Source organism: Amia ocellicauda, chromosome 3 (assembly GCF_036373705.1).
Source record: "Amia ocellicauda isolate fAmiCal2 chromosome 3, fAmiCal2.hap1, whole genome shotgun sequence".
NCBI lineage: Eukaryota > Metazoa > Chordata > Actinopteri > Amiiformes > Amiidae > Amia > Amia ocellicauda.
Genome location: NC_089852.1, coordinates 12642300 through 12659870, shown reverse-complemented (window position 1 = coordinate 12659870; position 17571 = coordinate 12642300). Strand labels below are relative to the sequence as shown.

The 17571-nt window shown below is 41.6% G+C and overlaps 2 protein-coding genes across 4 annotated transcripts in view; one reads left to right on the top strand and one right to left on the bottom strand.

Annotated features, from left to right (window-relative positions):
• The window catches only part of lamb2 (laminin, beta 2 (laminin S)), a 48088-nt gene extending 36734 nt beyond the window's left edge, over window positions 1-11354 (top strand). For all 3 annotated transcript variants that reach the window (XM_066698208.1, XM_066698207.1, XM_066698210.1), the window contains 13 exons: window positions 3048-3272; window positions 3709-3926; window positions 4684-4780; window positions 5151-5523; window positions 5801-5985; window positions 6421-6662; window positions 6892-7095; window positions 7411-7555; window positions 7646-7853; window positions 8233-8374; window positions 8755-8931; window positions 9197-9356; window positions 9471-11354. In XM_066698208.1, coding sequence (XP_066554305.1) covers window positions 3048-3272; window positions 3709-3926; window positions 4684-4780; window positions 5151-5523; window positions 5801-5985; window positions 6421-6662; window positions 6892-7095; window positions 7411-7555; window positions 7646-7853; window positions 8233-8374; window positions 8755-8931; window positions 9197-9356; window positions 9471-9607 — 2513 coding nt within the window. In that variant the 3' untranslated portion in view covers window positions 9608-11354. The remainder of the gene's footprint in view (window positions 1-3047; window positions 3273-3708; window positions 3927-4683; window positions 4781-5150; window positions 5524-5800; window positions 5986-6420; window positions 6663-6891; window positions 7096-7410; window positions 7556-7645; window positions 7854-8232; window positions 8375-8754; window positions 8932-9196; window positions 9357-9470) is intronic.
• A 2310-nt stretch (window positions 11355-13664) lies between these two features.
• Window positions 13665-17252, bottom strand: trappc6b (trafficking protein particle complex subunit 6B). The gene is made up of 6 exons (XM_066698206.1): window positions 16775-17252; window positions 16017-16084; window positions 15376-15493; window positions 14879-14962; window positions 14236-14329; window positions 13665-13888 (listed from the first exon to the last, which is right to left on the bottom strand). The coding sequence occupies exons 1-6, from the start codon at window positions 16853-16855 to the stop codon at window positions 13857-13859; spliced, it is 477 nt and encodes a 158-aa protein (XP_066554303.1). The 5' UTR covers window positions 16856-17252; the 3' UTR covers window positions 13665-13856.
• Window positions 17253-17571: the final 319 nt, after the last annotated feature.

Here is a 17571-nt window from a genome sequence, read left to right as displayed (position 1 = left end):
TCCAGAGCACCTGCTGCCATTTTTCTGCACCCCAGTTCCTGTGTTTTCATGCATAGTTGAGTCGCTTGGCCTTGTTGCCATGTCGGAGGTATGGCTTTTTGGGAGCAAGTCTTCCATGAAGGCTACTTCTAACCAGACGTCTCTGGACAGTAGATGTGTGTACCAGGGTCCCACTGTCCCAATTCTGAGCTGATGGCACTGCTGGACATCTTCTGATTGCGAAGGGAAGCATCTGCTGCAGTTTCCTTGGCCAACCACTGTGTCTGTGGTCCTCAACGTTGCCCGTTTCTTTGTGCTTCTTAGAAGAATTGATGCTGTTTTGAAGGCAAAGGGTGGTCACACCAAATATGGATTTGATGTAGATTTTTCTTTTGTTCACTCACTTTGCATTTAGTTAATTAATAAATATAATCTATTAACATGTCTATTTTTGAAAGCATTCTTACTTTACAGCATTTTTTCACACCTGCCTGAAACTGACTGTATGTGCTGATGCAGATCTACTTAATTGTAAAATTAGTAGTCATCTTAAAGAATCCTTCTGCTGCTATTGCATTGTGGGTAAAATAGATTGGGGAAGTGCAGTGGGGAAAGGAGTTTAGTATTAGTAATTAGTAGTCCAGCCTATTTTATGTTTTATGTATTGTTTAGAACTCTTTTCTTTATGACCCTACACATTTTAAAACAATATTCTTTAGAAGCTGAGTTACATGTTTAAAAGCGATTCAACTTTTGACCTCGAACAGTTTCCTGTCTTCTGAACAAAATTCAATATTTTTCTATGTGTTTTGGTACTCAATTTTTGAAACCATTCCAAAATTATGATTCAGTTTCTTCAGTCAATGACACCAAAATCAGGGTGCAGACCTCAGGGCCCACGGTAGATGCAGCAGTCATGTCCTTAATTGGAGAGAAATTAAACATCATGGGAATGTCTGAATATGGTGTCTTCCAACAACACAAAGACCTTTCAAACACTTTCCCTTCTATGAATCTGACCCAGACTAGAAGGAAATCAACCCTGCCACCAGTCACAAATTACAAAATCAGTATGTGATAGAAGAGTTTTGTTTGCTTGCTTATACCCAGTGGAAACCTGGCAGTAGGTACCGACTTGGTAATTTACGATTGGTGGGTGGCCAAGTACTTGCCCGAACTCTTAAACTCTTCTGACAGATGTGCATTTCACTGCGACACTGTATTACTCACTTTAATAAAATCCACTGCCTGATCAACCAGGTAGCCTGATCATTTGATGAATTATTGTTCAGTATTACACTGCGGTAGGTCGGAACAGCAATACCAGTGAAGTGCAGTAAGTTCTGAAATTGGCCTCTGTTCCATTCCTCTGAATGCTAGCATGTAAACTCAGGGCAATAACGTACAGACAAGCTGCTCAGGTGGCACAAGGAGATGAGTCCTGTGAGTTTCATCTGAGATTGGTGAACACAGAGAGTTTTGCAGCAGTTCTACATCAAAAGAGAGAACTTTCAACGAAAGGAATGAGAACCAGAAGTGTGCGTGTTTATTTGAGACACCCTGTGAAATGTGGAAATTTAATGGGAATTCATGTTGACCTCTTTAATCGGAGTTCAGAGCTGTGCACACAAAGATGCTTTCCCCACACTGAGGTGCCCTTCCCAAACCAGAACTGATGATGGTCTTCAGCTTTCCAAAAGACATTTTTTCTTCATGGGAAGGCATATAATTTCTGAGTGTCAATGACTAAATAGTCCTTTCAGAAATGTGTGGTATTAATTTAGGTTTTAACAGCTAGTGGGGTTTTGGTTGTTTGATCTGATATTTATGCTTTTTTATTATCCACCTAAAGCTTTCTCCAAGCTATTGTATACAAGCCTACACATTATGTCATGTATACTCTGTAAATTGTATAATATGTCAGTGTACCACACTGAAGGGTATACCAATTCTTACCTCTATACTGAACATAAATATAAATGCAACATGCAACAATTTCAAAGACACAGTTCATATTAGGGAATGAGTCAATTTAAATAAATCAATTAGGCCTTAATCTATGGATTTCAAGTCTGAATTTCTGAGGGAGCATGCAATTGGTGTGCTGAGTGTAGGAATGTCCACCAGAGCTGCAGTCAGGTCAAGATCCTGGTGAGGACGACAGATGAGCTTCCCTGAGACGGTGTGCAGCAATTCTTCAGTTGTGCAAACCCACAGTTTCATCAACTGTCCGGTTGGCTGGTCTCAGCCGATACCACAGGTGAAGAAACTGGACGTGGAGGTCCTGGGCTGGTGTGGTTACACATGGTCTGTGGTTGAGAGGCTGGTTGGACGTACTGCCAAACTCTGTAAAACGGCGTTGGAGGTGGCCAATAGTAGAGAAATGAACATTCGATTCTTTGGCAACAGCTCTGGTGGACATTCCTGCATTCAGCAAGCCAATCGCACGCTCCCTCAAAACTTGAGACATCTGTGGCATTGTGTTGTGTGACAAAGCTACACATTTTAGAGTGGCCTTTTATTGTCCCCAGGACCAGGTGCACCTGTGTAATGATCATGCTGTTTAATCAGCTTCTTGATATGCCAAACCTGTCAAATGGATGGATTGTCTTGGCAAAGGAGAAATGTTTACTAACAAGGATGTAAACAAATTTGTGCACAGAATTTGAGACAAATAAGCTTTTTGTGTGTATGGAAAATTTCGATGGGACCAACACCCAGGTGGGTACATGTTGCCTTTATATTTTTGTTCAGTATATTTGGGAGAAGGCTCTGTACTGTCTATGCGGTTAGTATTGTCTTCCAATATGTAGGCACATTGTACCTTGGGCAATTATTGACTATTGACAAATTGATCAACAAACTGTGCAACGATTTTGTATTTTTGAATTCTCCTTGTAGCCTATTTTATGTTGTACTTGAAAGTTGCATCATTTGCACATTGAGCAGCAGTAGGATTAGTTCACCTATTGTTAGATTCCATGGCATAATGGTGAACTTGACGGGACAGAAAGCATATGCTAATCCATCCTTGTTCTTCTCCCATTCTGCCTCTGGGAAATTGCCAGGGTCCCATTGCGATGAGTGTGCCCCTGGTTTCTATGGTAACCCCACACAGCCTGGAGGCCGGTGCCAGCCCTGCCAGTGCAGCAACAACATTGACATCACTGACCCCGAGTCCTGCAACCGCCGCACTGGGGAGTGTAGGAAGTGCCTCTACAACACAGAGGGCCGCAACTGCGCTGTCTGCAGGGCCGGATACTATGGAGATGCAACACGCCGCAACTGCCGGAGTGAGTAATGCAAGCACGCTGTCCCATGCCCTTGGCCTTTTTCATACACATGCTTCACTTTGCCCAGTGTGATTTCTTTAGTTGGTACCACTGTCAAAATAAGCAGAGCTATGTGAATATAGACTTATGTATCCCAACTGCACATAACGTGACAGTCTTGTCTATTTAGATAACGGAGCTACAAATCATTAGAAGCCTTTCACAACTTGAGGTTGTATTTCTCTGTGGAAGAGAAGATTTGGGAATACTCCTTGCTAGGCGCCTCAAGCATTGAATTATATCTTTGCATTTAAAGCTAAAAATAAGATACCTCTCAATGTGTCCTCAATCAAAGCAGTTTTTTTCCATTGCTTGTGAACTGTCTCTGTGTGTATCACTGCTGTGTGAACTGTCGCTGTTTCCCCCTGGGCTCAGTGTACTCTCCTGTGGTTTCCAGAGTGTACCTGCAATTTCCTGGGCACAGAGCGCAGTCAGTGCTCCTCGCGGGAGGAGTGTGCGTGTGACCGGAGCTCGGGGCAGTGCCAGTGTCTGCCTAATGTCGTCGGCCAAACCTGCGACCACTGTGCCATCAACTTCTGGAACCTGGGTAGCGGGAGGGGCTGCTCGGCCTGCAACTGTGACCCCAACAACGCCATCACCCCCACCTGCAACGAGGTCTGTCAGCCCAACCCTGCTCTAGCTGCTTGAATAAACACAGTGAGCCGTTGTTGGACATGTCAGTCTGCCAGTTCCATGGCAACTGACACTACATTTAATCAACAGCTCAAAATGACATTACAGCCAAATGTATTACGTGTAAGACGTCATCTTCATACAAAAGACAAAAGGCCATATTCATAAAACGTTTACCTATAACATAACACTAATTTTCCATGGTGTTCAATGTCATGCATCCATCTGAGTTTATTAAGCAATTGTTTCTGAACATGTCATCTTGTATAAAGGTGTCAGCCAAATAAATGCAACTGGAGACTTTGTGTCCTTGAGCTGGTGAGTGTAATATTAGCCATGATGGAATTACTCGACAGATGTTTTATTGCCAATGTACAATATAAACACACTAGCTAAAAGGCTGTTTTACATCATTTAATCACAGTTTCTCAAGGCTCCCCTTGAGGTTATTCAGAGTAATTACTGTGCCGTTCAAGCATTTAAATTATTCCCCTCCGTGAATATTATTATTTAGTATTACATTGATGCTAAAGAACATGTATTATGCTGAAATAATAGTTTTCCTCCTTGTTCATTCCTGCCACTGATCAAAATACTACTTCACAAGCTCTTTCCTAAGGAGATGTCATTGGGCAAAATATGTAAAGGGTCAGTGCTGCCTGGGGGTCCTGTGATTGTGCGAAGATTGTTTCTCAGCAGACAGTCAGAGGTGAAGCTGTTCTCTGCTCTCTGTTTTCAGTTCACTGGCCAGTGTCAGTGTCGCAGTGGCTTTGGAGGAAAGACCTGTCAGGACTGCCAGGAGAACTACTGGGGAGACCCCAACATACAGTGTAGAGGTCAGTCTGTCTTTTGCTGGGCTTTCGTTCAAATGCCCCTGGGTTTGCATTTCAACGGAAGCCATAGGTTTGCACACTTGTCAAAGACACCACTGAGAGATGCACCACTGCAGTGAAATCGACTTTGTGTTTGCACCAGAAATGTATAATATACAGTACTTTGCAGAGCTTTATGTAGCTCAAACCCAAGACAACGAAAAAAAAAGATGTTGCATTTTCTTTTATGACGGTATTAAACAATGAACCGTAGTATTAAAATCAACACGTATAAAAAAATACCTACTTTCTGGCAAATTCTGCTCTGGCATGACATCAGTGAGGTGTACATGAGATGATCGGCTGTATTAGATCTGTTGTGTTCTGTTTACAGCCTGTGACTGTGACCCCCGTGGCATCGAGACATCGCAGTGCAACCGGGTGACAGGGCACTGTGTGTGCCAGCAGGGTGTGTCGGGGGTGCGCTGTGACCAGTGTGCCCGCGGCTTCTCAGGTGAGTTCCCCGACTGCCAGCCTTGCCACCAGTGCTTCGGTGACTGGGACCGTGTCGTACAGGACCTGGCCACCCGCACGCGAGCCCTCACCAAGCGCGCACGCGAGATCCAGCACACCGGGCTGACGGGTGTCTACAAGAAGAATTTTGAAGAGCTGGAGAAGAAGCTGGCGCAGGCACAAGTGATCGTCAATGCCCGCAATGCCACCGCAGAGGCCATCACCAATCTCATGGCTCTCATCAAGGACCTCAGGTGGGTACACACACGGCTCAGGTTTTGAGAATTTTAAAGGATGTGTTTTCAAAGAAACGACTTTGCCTATTGACCCCAGGGTCTCTATGCTTTTGTCAAAGCAAAGTGTTCTTGTAAACGTGATGGATCAGGCTGATCGTAGTCAGATTCAAAGGGAAAGAAGAGCAGAGAAATGTAAAAATGGGATACTTACAGGGCAATACCATAAACATGGCCATACTGTGAAAGATCACTTATTAAGAGATGGTCTTCCACTTCTTCTGTTTCCTCCTCTCAGGACCAGGATTGGTGACACCACTGACACCCTGAACCGACTGGAGGGGGATCTGACCAGTGTGCAGGACAGCAACTTCAAGGCTAGCAATGAGCTGAGCACCCTGGAGAGGGAGGTGCGGGAGCTCAATCTTTCTTCAGGAGAGCTGGGCCGCCAACTGGATGTGCTGAAGAACTCCAACTTCCTGGGTAGGGAGAGACTCTGATAATCCCTTCTTGAAAGTTTAAGCTCTAAATTGTGTATTGTAATTTGGCACTTTTACTTGGTTATTCATCTGCATTTGCTCTCCTGCAGTGTTATCATGCTTTTAGATTACTGTACTAGACTCTGAAAATACAAGGAATTACAGTAGTAAATTCTTATAAGGATAGTGCACTTCTAACCTTACGGACATGTTCTTTTGTCAGCGTAGATTGTGGATTGAACTGGGAGTCCAGAACCCAGGTAGCAAAACAGGATGGGATGGGAAATCATGAGGGGATGAAATGTGTTTATATCTGACTACACCATGCAGAAATTAGATTTTACAGTTGCTTTGTCTAGTTATGTGAGTAAGGGTCAAATGCTTCCGTCTGATCTTTCAAATGTACCTATCAGAAATGTTGCTCTGCTCCCCTTGCCAGGTGCCTACGACAGCATCCGCAGCTCCTACAATAAATCCCGAAATGCTGAACATCGCGCCAACCAATCCACCACTGCTGTGCCCAGCACTGTGCGACAGTCGGCAGATACCCGCCAGAAGACAGAGCGCCTGATGGCTGAGAAGAAGGATGACTTCAACCGCAAAAACGCTGCTAATAAGCGTGCCTTGATGGACCTGAGTGCCAAGGCCAACACTCTGGACATGAAGAAGATCAACGAGAAGGTAACATCAGGGACAATTCTTAATTCAGTCTCCAGCTCTGTTCCTGGATTTCATTTCAACATTAGCTTTTCTGCTGGAATCAACCATTTCCCCCCAAGTCTTGGGAGGCAAGTAGTCTCAGTCTGCATTCCACTTTGTCCTGTGCTTTTTGCATCATCAGCCGAAGTAATTCCAGGACTGTATGGTACCAAGGCCACAGATTATCATATGTAATGGTCTCTTACTCCAGGTGTGTGGGGCCCCTGGTGATGCCCCCTGTGGAGAGAGCCCATGCGGAGGAGCAGGTTGCCGTGATGATGAAGGGAACAAGCACTGCGGAGGTCTAAACTGCAATGGTGCCGTGGCAACTGCCGACAACGCTCTAGAGAGGGCCAAGCATGCTGAGAAGGAGCTGAGCAAGGCCATGGGTGAGGTGGAGGAACTCTTCCAGAAGGTCAGTGATTGCTTATGAACCTTCTCTGGTTAGCACCCAATTTAATCATGTGTAGTCTTTATAAGGCTTAGTTGTGCATGGCAAAGCATTTTACAAGCCAGGGCATATTTCAGTCACATCTTTGTCAATAAACTTAAAAACTACCCACAACAATCATTCGAGTACATAAAAATCACAAGAACCAAGACATTAGCTTGTACCATTTTCATGGCTATGATTTGATGACACCATTTGATGACATTGAAACTATGAATCAGTGGTCCATTTGCTGCTCACCTTTACAGCCCCCTGTGTGTCTCACTTCTGTCCTCACAGGTGGCAGAAGCCAAGATGAAAGCGGACGAGGCGAAGGTGCGTGCGCAGGTGGCCCTGGACAAGGCTAATGACACCAAAACTAAGGTGGAGCGCTCCAACAAGGACCTGCGCGACCTCATCAAACAGATTAGAGACTTCCTCATGCGTGAGTGGGCCCTCACACCACACACGCTCACCTTTTGCTAAAGGTGTAGGGTGCCGGTGGGTGAAAACGTTAATTTTGTGTTTCTTGCAGAGGAAGGGGCCGACCCGGACAGTATTGAGATGGTGGCCAGCAGGGTTCTGGAGCTTTCCATCCCCGCCTCCCCCCACCAGATCCGTCACCTTGCCGAGGAGATCAAGGACCGGGTGAATAGCTTGTCAAATGTGGATGCCATTCTGGAGCAGACCAACGACGACGTGCGCAAGGCCGAGCAGCTCCTGCAGGAGGCCAAGAAGGCCAGGTGAGCCCACATGGAAAAGAGAGAGGGAGGTGCCTGTGTGATTTTAGATTCATGTTTAGTGTATATTGTTATTACAATTAGAAGGGGCTGCATGATTATTCACTTAATAGCATTTTTCTTACAGCTCAACCCACACACCAAAGACAGACTGTATGAAACCTACACAATTCACAACCTCAACTCATGTAAACCTTGCTGAACTAATGCCAAGCAGCATTCTTATTCTGTATCTGTCCTAACCCTGATGATAAACTGAACCAAACCCCCATCCCACACCAATGTTTGTAACTGAAACAATCAAGCAGAAAAAACTAAAATCAAACCTTCTGCTTATGGAAGTCTTAGCTAGATGTGAAATTTCCTGCTTCTTCTTCTCCAGGAATCGAGCAGAAAGTGTGAAGAACACAGCGGAGACAGTGAAGCGTGCCCTGGACGATGCCCGCCGGGCACAGGTGGCTGCTGAGAAGGCAATACAGCGTGCCAAGGAAGACATTGGCCAGACGGAGAACCGCCTGACTCAGGTAGGAAAGAAACCAGCAGTGTCTGCAATGGGGATCTATTGTTTTCTGCCCAATCAGTATTTGTTATGTATTTGTATGGCTGAAAATAGGAAATGTCAATTAATGCCTGCACATGAGTTATTTCATTTGTAATGTATTGACAAAATACTCAAATAAACTACGATACACATGAGATTTTCATGTAAAAAAAATAGTTTTTCATAACACTAAGAAACACATCAGACTGTGATTCATAAAATTTTCTGATGTCCCACACAACATATTCTGATGTTACTCAGGTCAGAGGGGTAAAGACCTAGTTCCTCTCATGTTAAAGCACAATAAGCATTTTGAACAATGTAGCCTAATCATGCGTTCACTGATGGCCTTTCTCCTTGCAGATCCAGTCTGAGACAGATACCAGTGAAAAGAGCTTGAATGATGCCATGGACCGGTTGGGCACCCTGGGCAGGCAGATCGATGCCCTGAAGATTAAGCGTGCCAACAACAGTGTGGTGGCATCCAGGGCTGAGGAAAAGGCAACCATGGCACGCGATAAGGCCAACGAAGCCAAGCAGGTCAGTTTACTCATAAAGATTTCTGGGCTTAATGCATGAAACCATCGTCAATCCCAGGCCTGTTTTACACCAGCTGTCCAATACATGCACTATTACAGCTACTGTTATGGACAGACCAATGGCAGTTTTGGTTTTCCAGACCACTATAATAACTTCCTTCAACACCGCTGACTAGACAGTTAAGTGAGGTTCTGTCTGTTGAAAGGCCTCTGAAAGGTCAGTGTTGTCCTGCTCACCTTGTGCTGTCTGTCTGTCTTTTGTGCAGATTTTAGACAGCGAGCTGACTGACAAATACAAGAGCGTACAGGACCTGGTGGACATGAAGGCCAAGAAGGTGCAGGAGGCAAAGAAGAAGGCAGAGAGGCTGCGGGACAAGGCCAAGCAGCTGCTGACTGACGCCCATAGCAAACTGCGCAAGCTGGGCGGTACGAGAACTACTCCATGTGCTTTGCTTTGTGAACCTTAAATTGAAACCTGTTACCTAGGAACTGGTTTGAATTGCACTTATTTGACATCCATCTCCTGTGTTGAATCTGCAGATCTGGAGAAAGATTACGAGAACAATCAGAGAACACTGGAGAGCAAAGCCAAGCAGCTGGATGGGCTGGAGGACAAGATGAGGTCTATCCTTGATGCCATCAACCAACAAATCCAGATCTACAACACCTGCCAGTAATAGGCGGGCACTTCCACTGCACCTAATGCGCCAACCAAAGAGGACTGCAATCACTGAGTGAAACGAACACTGCTGTACCTGTAAATGGCGCCCTCTAGTGGTACCCAGCTTAACCTTCATATGGAATAACTGCGGATGCTTATAGCACTAATATAGGAGACACCTTTCATTAATTCTGACATTTCAGGTATACTTTCATGAAGTCATTAGTAATGCTGTACATTTTCATAATGAAATATGAAACTGGGCATTACAGGCACTGAATCATTCACACATTTACCTATCAACAGTTCCAGGATACAATGAAAATCTCCCCCCTGACTACTAGATACATGATTTTGCATACATTCAGCTTATGAGACAATTCTAGCTGAGATTTTTTTTTTTTTTTAAGATTTCATACAGTCAGGCTTTTTAAATTGTTCAATCATAATACATAGAAGAGCCTCTAATATAATCCATAACTGAATGGGTTCTTTGTTATTTTATAAGTTAGTATAGGGTTGATATTTATTCATAATAAGTTGAATATCTATATATATCCCTAATATTTCACATGTGGCATTATAAAGTCAAATAAGCAATTGGTCCTTGCTTCAATGGATCCCTAAATGCCTTGAGAGCTATATCAAATATATATCTTTATTCTAATTAATGAGAATTTCTAAAGATTCATTTTCCTTTCTAAACGTGGAGCAAATGCTGGGTTTATGCCAGTAAAGAAACCAGTTATTTTGTGGTTTGTAGATCCGTGTGTGTGTGTGTGTGTGTGTGTGTGTGTGGAGTTGTCTGATATTCCCTCCATTTGGTATATTTTCAGGATCTTTACAAAACCTCTTTCCTTTAAGGACTTTCAACCATAGAAAAAAATAACAAACAAAAAAACAACAGAGCTGCCTTTTAAGTTATGGAAGCCTAATATTCTGTCACTGTGCCCTGTGCTATTTACCATGTAAAGTATATGGATGTCCAACTGGTCTGCAATAATGTCTGAACATACTGAAGAATTTAAATGTGTGTTTCTGTTTTACATCCCCCCTACACACACACACATACATACAAGGAACATGCCCAGGTGTTTTCTTCTAAAAGACTTGCATGTAAAGTGCTATGGGTATAAGAAAAACAAAGTCCAAAGATTCCCTGGTTAATTTGAGATCAGAAACAAGGCTGGTCATCAGAGCCACAGGCCTCTCAATGCTTTGTGAAAGATCATTGGATGGAACTGTAAGCTTTTTAAAATTATTTTGTATCACCTTTTATTCTGTTGCTCATTGTCTCTTGGTTTGAGAGAAAGATAATGGTTTTCCAGTTTGAATCTGGTTTCACCTTCCTCATCAGAAAATAGTTTAGCACTCGTTTTCTCCCTTTATAGAGAAAGAGTGGAATATGTATGTTAGTTTTGACAGGAATATTGGACTTACCTGTGTGAATCGCATATTGTATGATGTATTCACCCTCATTGGGTGACGTGTCCTGGCTACAGTCAATTACATGAGCCTGCTTCGTTTACCTTCTCCCTTACAGCCTGACCGAAGAGACTACATTTTTTACTTCGTGTCATTACTGCTCTCATTTGTAAACTGCTCTTCTGAAGCGTGGCCTCTATAAGGGCGAGAATGAAAACCTGTGCTTGCAGTCCTCAGTGTAATATGGACTCCGCATTCGTTCACTGTGACCTCATTGACAAACACATGCCGATGGGAGGCTCCACCTGTTCAGTGAAATAAACAGTTGTACATTTGCATGGTGCTGTGTTTCATGCCTTCGAGTGTCAGCAAAGCAGAGGTGCCCCCTGCCCTGATCTAGAAATATCAACTGTGTAAGGGAATGAGGTCTGAGATGCCTCAGATGAGAAAGGATCAGCTTTTAATCACAGAGATTGCTTTGTTGTTACATCCAGTTGGAAAACAAAGCACTTGGGGCTACAGAAAAGGTGATATGAGATATTGAATTATTAATATTTTTTAATTTGTTGTAAGAAGATAATGGCTATCCTTTGCATCTGTAGATACTGACACCAGTATTGAATCCAACTTCACCTAGACTACATGCAGGAGTGCACAAGCAGACACCTACAGTGCATCCGGAAAGTATTCACAGCGCTTCACTTTTTCCACATTTTGTTATGTTACAGCCTTATTCCAAAATGGATTAAATTCATTATTTTCCTCAAAATTCTACAAACAAGTTTGTTTGAAATATTTGCAAATTTATTAAAAATAAAAAACAAAAAAAGCACATGTACATAAGTATTCACAGCCTTTGCCATGACACTCAAAATTGAGCTCAGGTGCATCCTGTTTCCACTGATCATCCTTGAGATGTTCTACAACTTGATTGGAGTCCACCTGTGGTAAATTCAGTTGATTGGACATGATTTGGAAAGGCACACACCTGTCTATATAAGGTCCCACAGTTAACAGTGCATGTCAGAGCACAAACCAAGCCATGAAGTGCAAGGAATTGTCTTTCGACCTCCGAGACAGGATTGTATTGAGGCACAGATCTGGGGAAGGGTACAGAAAAAATTCTGCAGCATTGAAGGTCACAATGAGCACAGTGGTCTCCATCATCCGTAAATGGAAGAAGTTTGGAACCACCAGGACTCTTCCTAGAGCTGGCCGCCCGGCCAAACTGAGCGACCGGGGGAGAAGGGCCTTAATCAGGGAGGTGACCAAGAACCCGATGGTCACTCTGACAGAGCTCCAGCATGTCTCTGTGGAGAGAGGAGAACCTTCCAGAAGAACAACCATCTCTGCAGCACTCCACCAATCAGGCCTGTATGGTAGACGGAAGCCACTCCTCAGTATGCCAAAAGGCACCTGAAGGACTCTCAGACCATGAGAAACAAAATCCTCTGGTCTGATGAAACAAAGCTTGAACCCTTTGGCCTGAATGGCAAGCGTCATGTCTGGAGGAAACCAGGCACCGCTCATCACCTGGCCAATACCATCCCTACAGTGAAGCATGGTGGTGGCAGCATCATGCCGTGGGGATGTTTTTCAACAGCAGGAACTGGGAGACTAGTCGGGATTGAGGGAAAGATGAATGCAGCATTGTACAGAGACATCCTTGATGAAAACCTGCTCCATAGCACTCTGGACCTCAGACTGGGGCGAAGGTTCATCTTCCAACAGGACAACGACCCTAAGCACACAGCCAAGATAACAAAGGAGTGGCTACAGGACAACTGAATGTCCTTGAGTGGCCCAGACTTGAACCCGATTGAACATCTTTGGAGAGATCTGAAAATGGCTGTGCACCGACGCTCCCCATCCAACCTGATGGAGCTTGAGAGGTCCTGTAAAGAAGAATGGGAGAAACTGCCCAAAAATAGGTGTGCCAAGCTTGTAGCATCATACTCAAAAACTTGCCAAAGGTGCTTCAACAAAGTATTGAGCAAAGTCTGTGAATACTTATGTACATGTATTTAAAAAAAAAAAAAAAAAAGCACATTTGCAAAGATTTCAAACAAACTTCTTTCACGTTGTCATTATGGGGTATTGTTTGTAGAATTTTGAGGAAAATAATCATTGTAATCAATTTTGGAATAAGGCTACAACATAACAAAATGTGGAAAAAGTGAAGCGCTGTGAATACTTTCCAGATGCACTGTATAAGGACCTTCGGTGGGCTTCAGACGAGGCTGGTGTAGTGTAGTTGGCTAAGCACAATTCAGCTACTGCCATTTCATTCTTCAAATATCCCAAAGATGTTGTTAAATAAATGTTAATGAAGACAGCTACAAAATAACTATTTTAAATTTTTTCAATACACAGATTGGCCTTTCTTAGTACATCTAACCCTTACTCTACTTGGCAAGCATTTATTTTCAATTGTGAAATTCTCATCTGTAAAAACATATCCCAGAATACACCTGGGGAAAAGAGATCCAGAAATATAGTGGCTTTACTGCTCATCAGAACCTCAGACTGTTTACATTATCATTCACCCTGAACACACTGCTTTTGTTCAATATTAACTCCATGTGTGGATGTGATGTTGGCAGCCTCAGCATCCATTCCTAACAGAAAACTCTTACACGAAGCACACGTTTTTGTTAATAATGTGGTCCTTTATTAAGGTTGGTGCAAATTAATTTAAACATAATCAGACCGGTGAATAAAGGCAGTTATGGTTGATGTGAAAAATACCTGACATTAAATAAAGATCCTGAATGCGATGGAGAGATCATACAGTTAAAAGGCAATGAAATCAAAGTAAGGGTTCTTCCAGCGATCCTCTTCTACATCTTCTGGATCATAACTTGAAATTTGCCTTAAAGAGAACAAAAGAGAGATATTCACCAAATTAATATTGATTCCTGAAATAATAGGTTTTAAGCATCTTTGGAAGTAGGCCTAACTGATAACCTAAAATTGATGAACGAAGAATGACGAGATTTGACCTCAAATATTATTAGTATGTGGTTATTTATTCATTCATCCATTCATTCCAAGACCAGAGCAAGGAACACCTGAATTTAAAGTCAAAGTTGGGAAAGGGTGATTGCTTAACCAACGACACTGCAGACTCCAATATATTTCCTGGGTGATTTCCCCTTGGACTAGTTTTAAGATGGCTACAAAATGTAAATGAAATGTTGATCAAATGAGCATACTTACAGGCAGGCATTACGGAGACTTCGGCTGTGACAATACTTTTTACACCTAGATTCGACAATCCTCCTCTGACCAGCCCACAGGTAAAAGCCAAATACTGAGAAACAGCACAACAGTGTGGGGTCACACTTAAGTCCAGCATCTATTTAGAAGCATCCTACTACATTTGAGACTCTTCTAATCTGTTCAAGCTTGAGTTCAATCCTGTGCTGCAGCTTTTCACAGTTAATAAGGAGGTATTATAGACACTGGCTAGAGGGAAGAAACATACCAAGCTAATTTGTAATTAATTTGCAAAATGGATGCTACCTTTAAAACATATTGGACAAGGGGCTGGATTAAATCAAATCTTTGACCCACCCGCTAATTGCAAACTACAAACCTGTACATCATAGCGGTTACATTTCTGATTAGAAGAAAATGGCTTCTAACAAAAAATTAAGGCGCAACTGAGTACAGTTGTGTAGTTTTCCATTAGCGGGTAGGTCATTGTATTTGTAAATGTAAGTGTGATTTAGTAAACTGCAGTTTTAATATCAACACTGTTAATAAATCCCAGTCGGTATGTAAACATATAGCTTATTCTAGGGCCCTTATGAACGAGATGTCTTTATACCATGTACATAAGCTTGTTTCTTCACCTCACCTTAGGTGCATGTTCTAAATACTGTTTTCCCGCAGACATCTGTGTCAGCAAACGAAACTTGTTGTCCTGGAGCACGTAAATCCCCTGCAAATTTGAATTTAAAGATTTAAAGATTCTTTATTTTATCAATTTACTGTACTGTATGTAAAGGTAGTAATATGTTAGTTATTTAGCAACCTTGTGGGTTGACAGGTTCGCAGAATAGGTTCTATGTGATTAACATTCACAGTATTTAAGACAAAACACTGATACAATGTTGTTTTAGGTACACATGACAAAACAATTAATCCTTAATTTAAAACTAATAAATAACGTGAACACTGTGAACAACTTTTTTGTCTCATGGAAAGAATAGAACACAAGAAGATCTAGTGACTAGTCAGTAAGAAACTGCTTACTTTAAGCATTTGTCTACCTAGCCTCTTTGAAACCCAACTGTAAAACCCCCCAAAACTAAACAAAACAACCACATGCATGCCCTGAGGTAAACTGCTCACCTGGTGGTTGGTTCTTAAGTTATCAATTTGCTTTTTAAAAACACTGGTCCAGAAATCTTTACAGATGAATTTCATGACATCCAGCTCATCTTTGAACCGGGCTGTGTCTTTGGTGAACCTGACATGAAAGAAAACATTGTTTGGCAAACGTAATTTGTGCTCCCCTGTTGTAGTCTAAGAACAGACTGCTTCACAGCATACACCAACGTCAAAAAAAAAAAAAACATTTTAGTAAAGTTCAGTTTTTAGATTCTGGAAGTATATAAAAAAAAATCAATTACTTTAAATGATTTGAACTTACTCTGAACTTGTTGCCACAGGAGAGGATACAGAAAACCCTTCAAAACACCTAGATTACTTTGAATATCAGCATTACACAAGTGGCATGCAGTTGTCTGTCTCCCAGTAAGCGTGATACTGATTTACTGATCTAGCCGAATCCACTAATTAGAAGGGGTGTCCACATACTTTTGGCCATGTAGTGTACTTCCAAAACAAAAATGATTCTACTAAGTTGTTTAGTTAAACAGCTGCAGAAACAACTAGGGAAGTACAATCTTATATTTTTCTGAACCACTACAATTTGCTCTTTATTTGCAGTTAATCTGTATTAATAAAAATGATTTAATCTCTGTAGGTACCTTTCTATTAATCCTTGCCCGACTCTAAAGCCCATGTTTTCCAGTCTTGTAATACACCTCCCATTTTCCTGAGAAAACAAAACAAAACCGAATAGGGTGAAAACACATCTGAACAAATTAATTAAGTAAAATAGCCTGCTGATTGTATGAAAACCTGAATTAGATGCACATTTTTGTGTCTGAGACACTCTAGTACACCAAAAAACTAAAAAATACTTGTTTGGCCTTCAATTAATAAATACAATTACTCCAAACTAGTTAAAAGTGTCTAATCCACAAGTAATTCTTAGTAATGTACAGTATTTCATTGTAATTGCTAGTAATGTAAAATGTAAGTAAATCTATTAGCCTCCTTATGTTCAGTAAACAAAAATACTTGTTATTGTTAAATATAATATGTGAAGTTACTTTAAAAAACAAACAATGTACTCTACAAGTAATTTGAATTATTAGCTGATAAGAAATTACAGTAATCCAGTTACTTGGTTTAAGCAATCCTGATAGAACAAGTTCATCCAAATAAATGTGCAGCAGTGAAAAGTAAATTATAGTAATATGCAAGCAAATGTTTTAATTGTTATGAGTAAAATTTAAATACGAAGTAATTTGTTTTTGTGAATGTAGTAAGTCTAAACTAACATAGCCTGAATGCAGAAAAATGCTGGTGTGCAGTAAAATGGAAATGAGATTGTACAACTGATACTTAATGATCATACGAGCAGACATAAGAAACGTAAACTATTGCACTTGAAACTTACCATTTCACCTTGCTCAGCCGACTTGTACACATATTGAATCAGCTCATTATGCAGGAACTGAAACAGGGCTTCATCCGCCATTCTCGTTCAAACCAAAACCGACTGCAGCTAAATAAATAATGACTCGGTAATAAGTGGTCTAATCCAGCTGTCAGGAAGAATAACTATATATTACACTTCACAGCACCGTAATGTTGGAAATGTGTTATTGTCACCAGCGTCGCTACAACAACACATCGAATAACCCCATCTCAGTCACTGTACAGTATAATAAACACACCTGCGATCAGTTATTTAAAAGAAAAATGCACAGAAATAGGTCGCGGTGTATTTAACATCTGCTTAAACAGCCGCGAATCAGCTCGCAGAAAACATTGCTATTTGTTGACATTTTCAATACATCTACCGTAACATGCAGTGTAGTGTTTTCATACTATAGTCCTCTATGCCAGCAATGTATACGGGGTCCTTAGCAGCTAGTCATAAAAAAGTGTCGTCTTCGGTGCTGCCTGTGTGAAATAATGAGGAGCGTGTGAAAATGTAATGGAAATGCACAACTAAATGCGTAACACAGCAATTAGTATTTTATCATTTAATGACGGAATATATCTCACAGAATGATATAATGTACAAATATTTCATTCATTTTTTCAACTGACATTTTAACCAACTTAGCTCAAGTGCAGAACTATACACACCTATCAAGAAAATATGACCGGCTAGTGTTTTAACAAAGTTAATTATTATCTAGATCAAAGTTGTGTGATTTCATAATAGAGATTTCCTAGTAAGGTAAA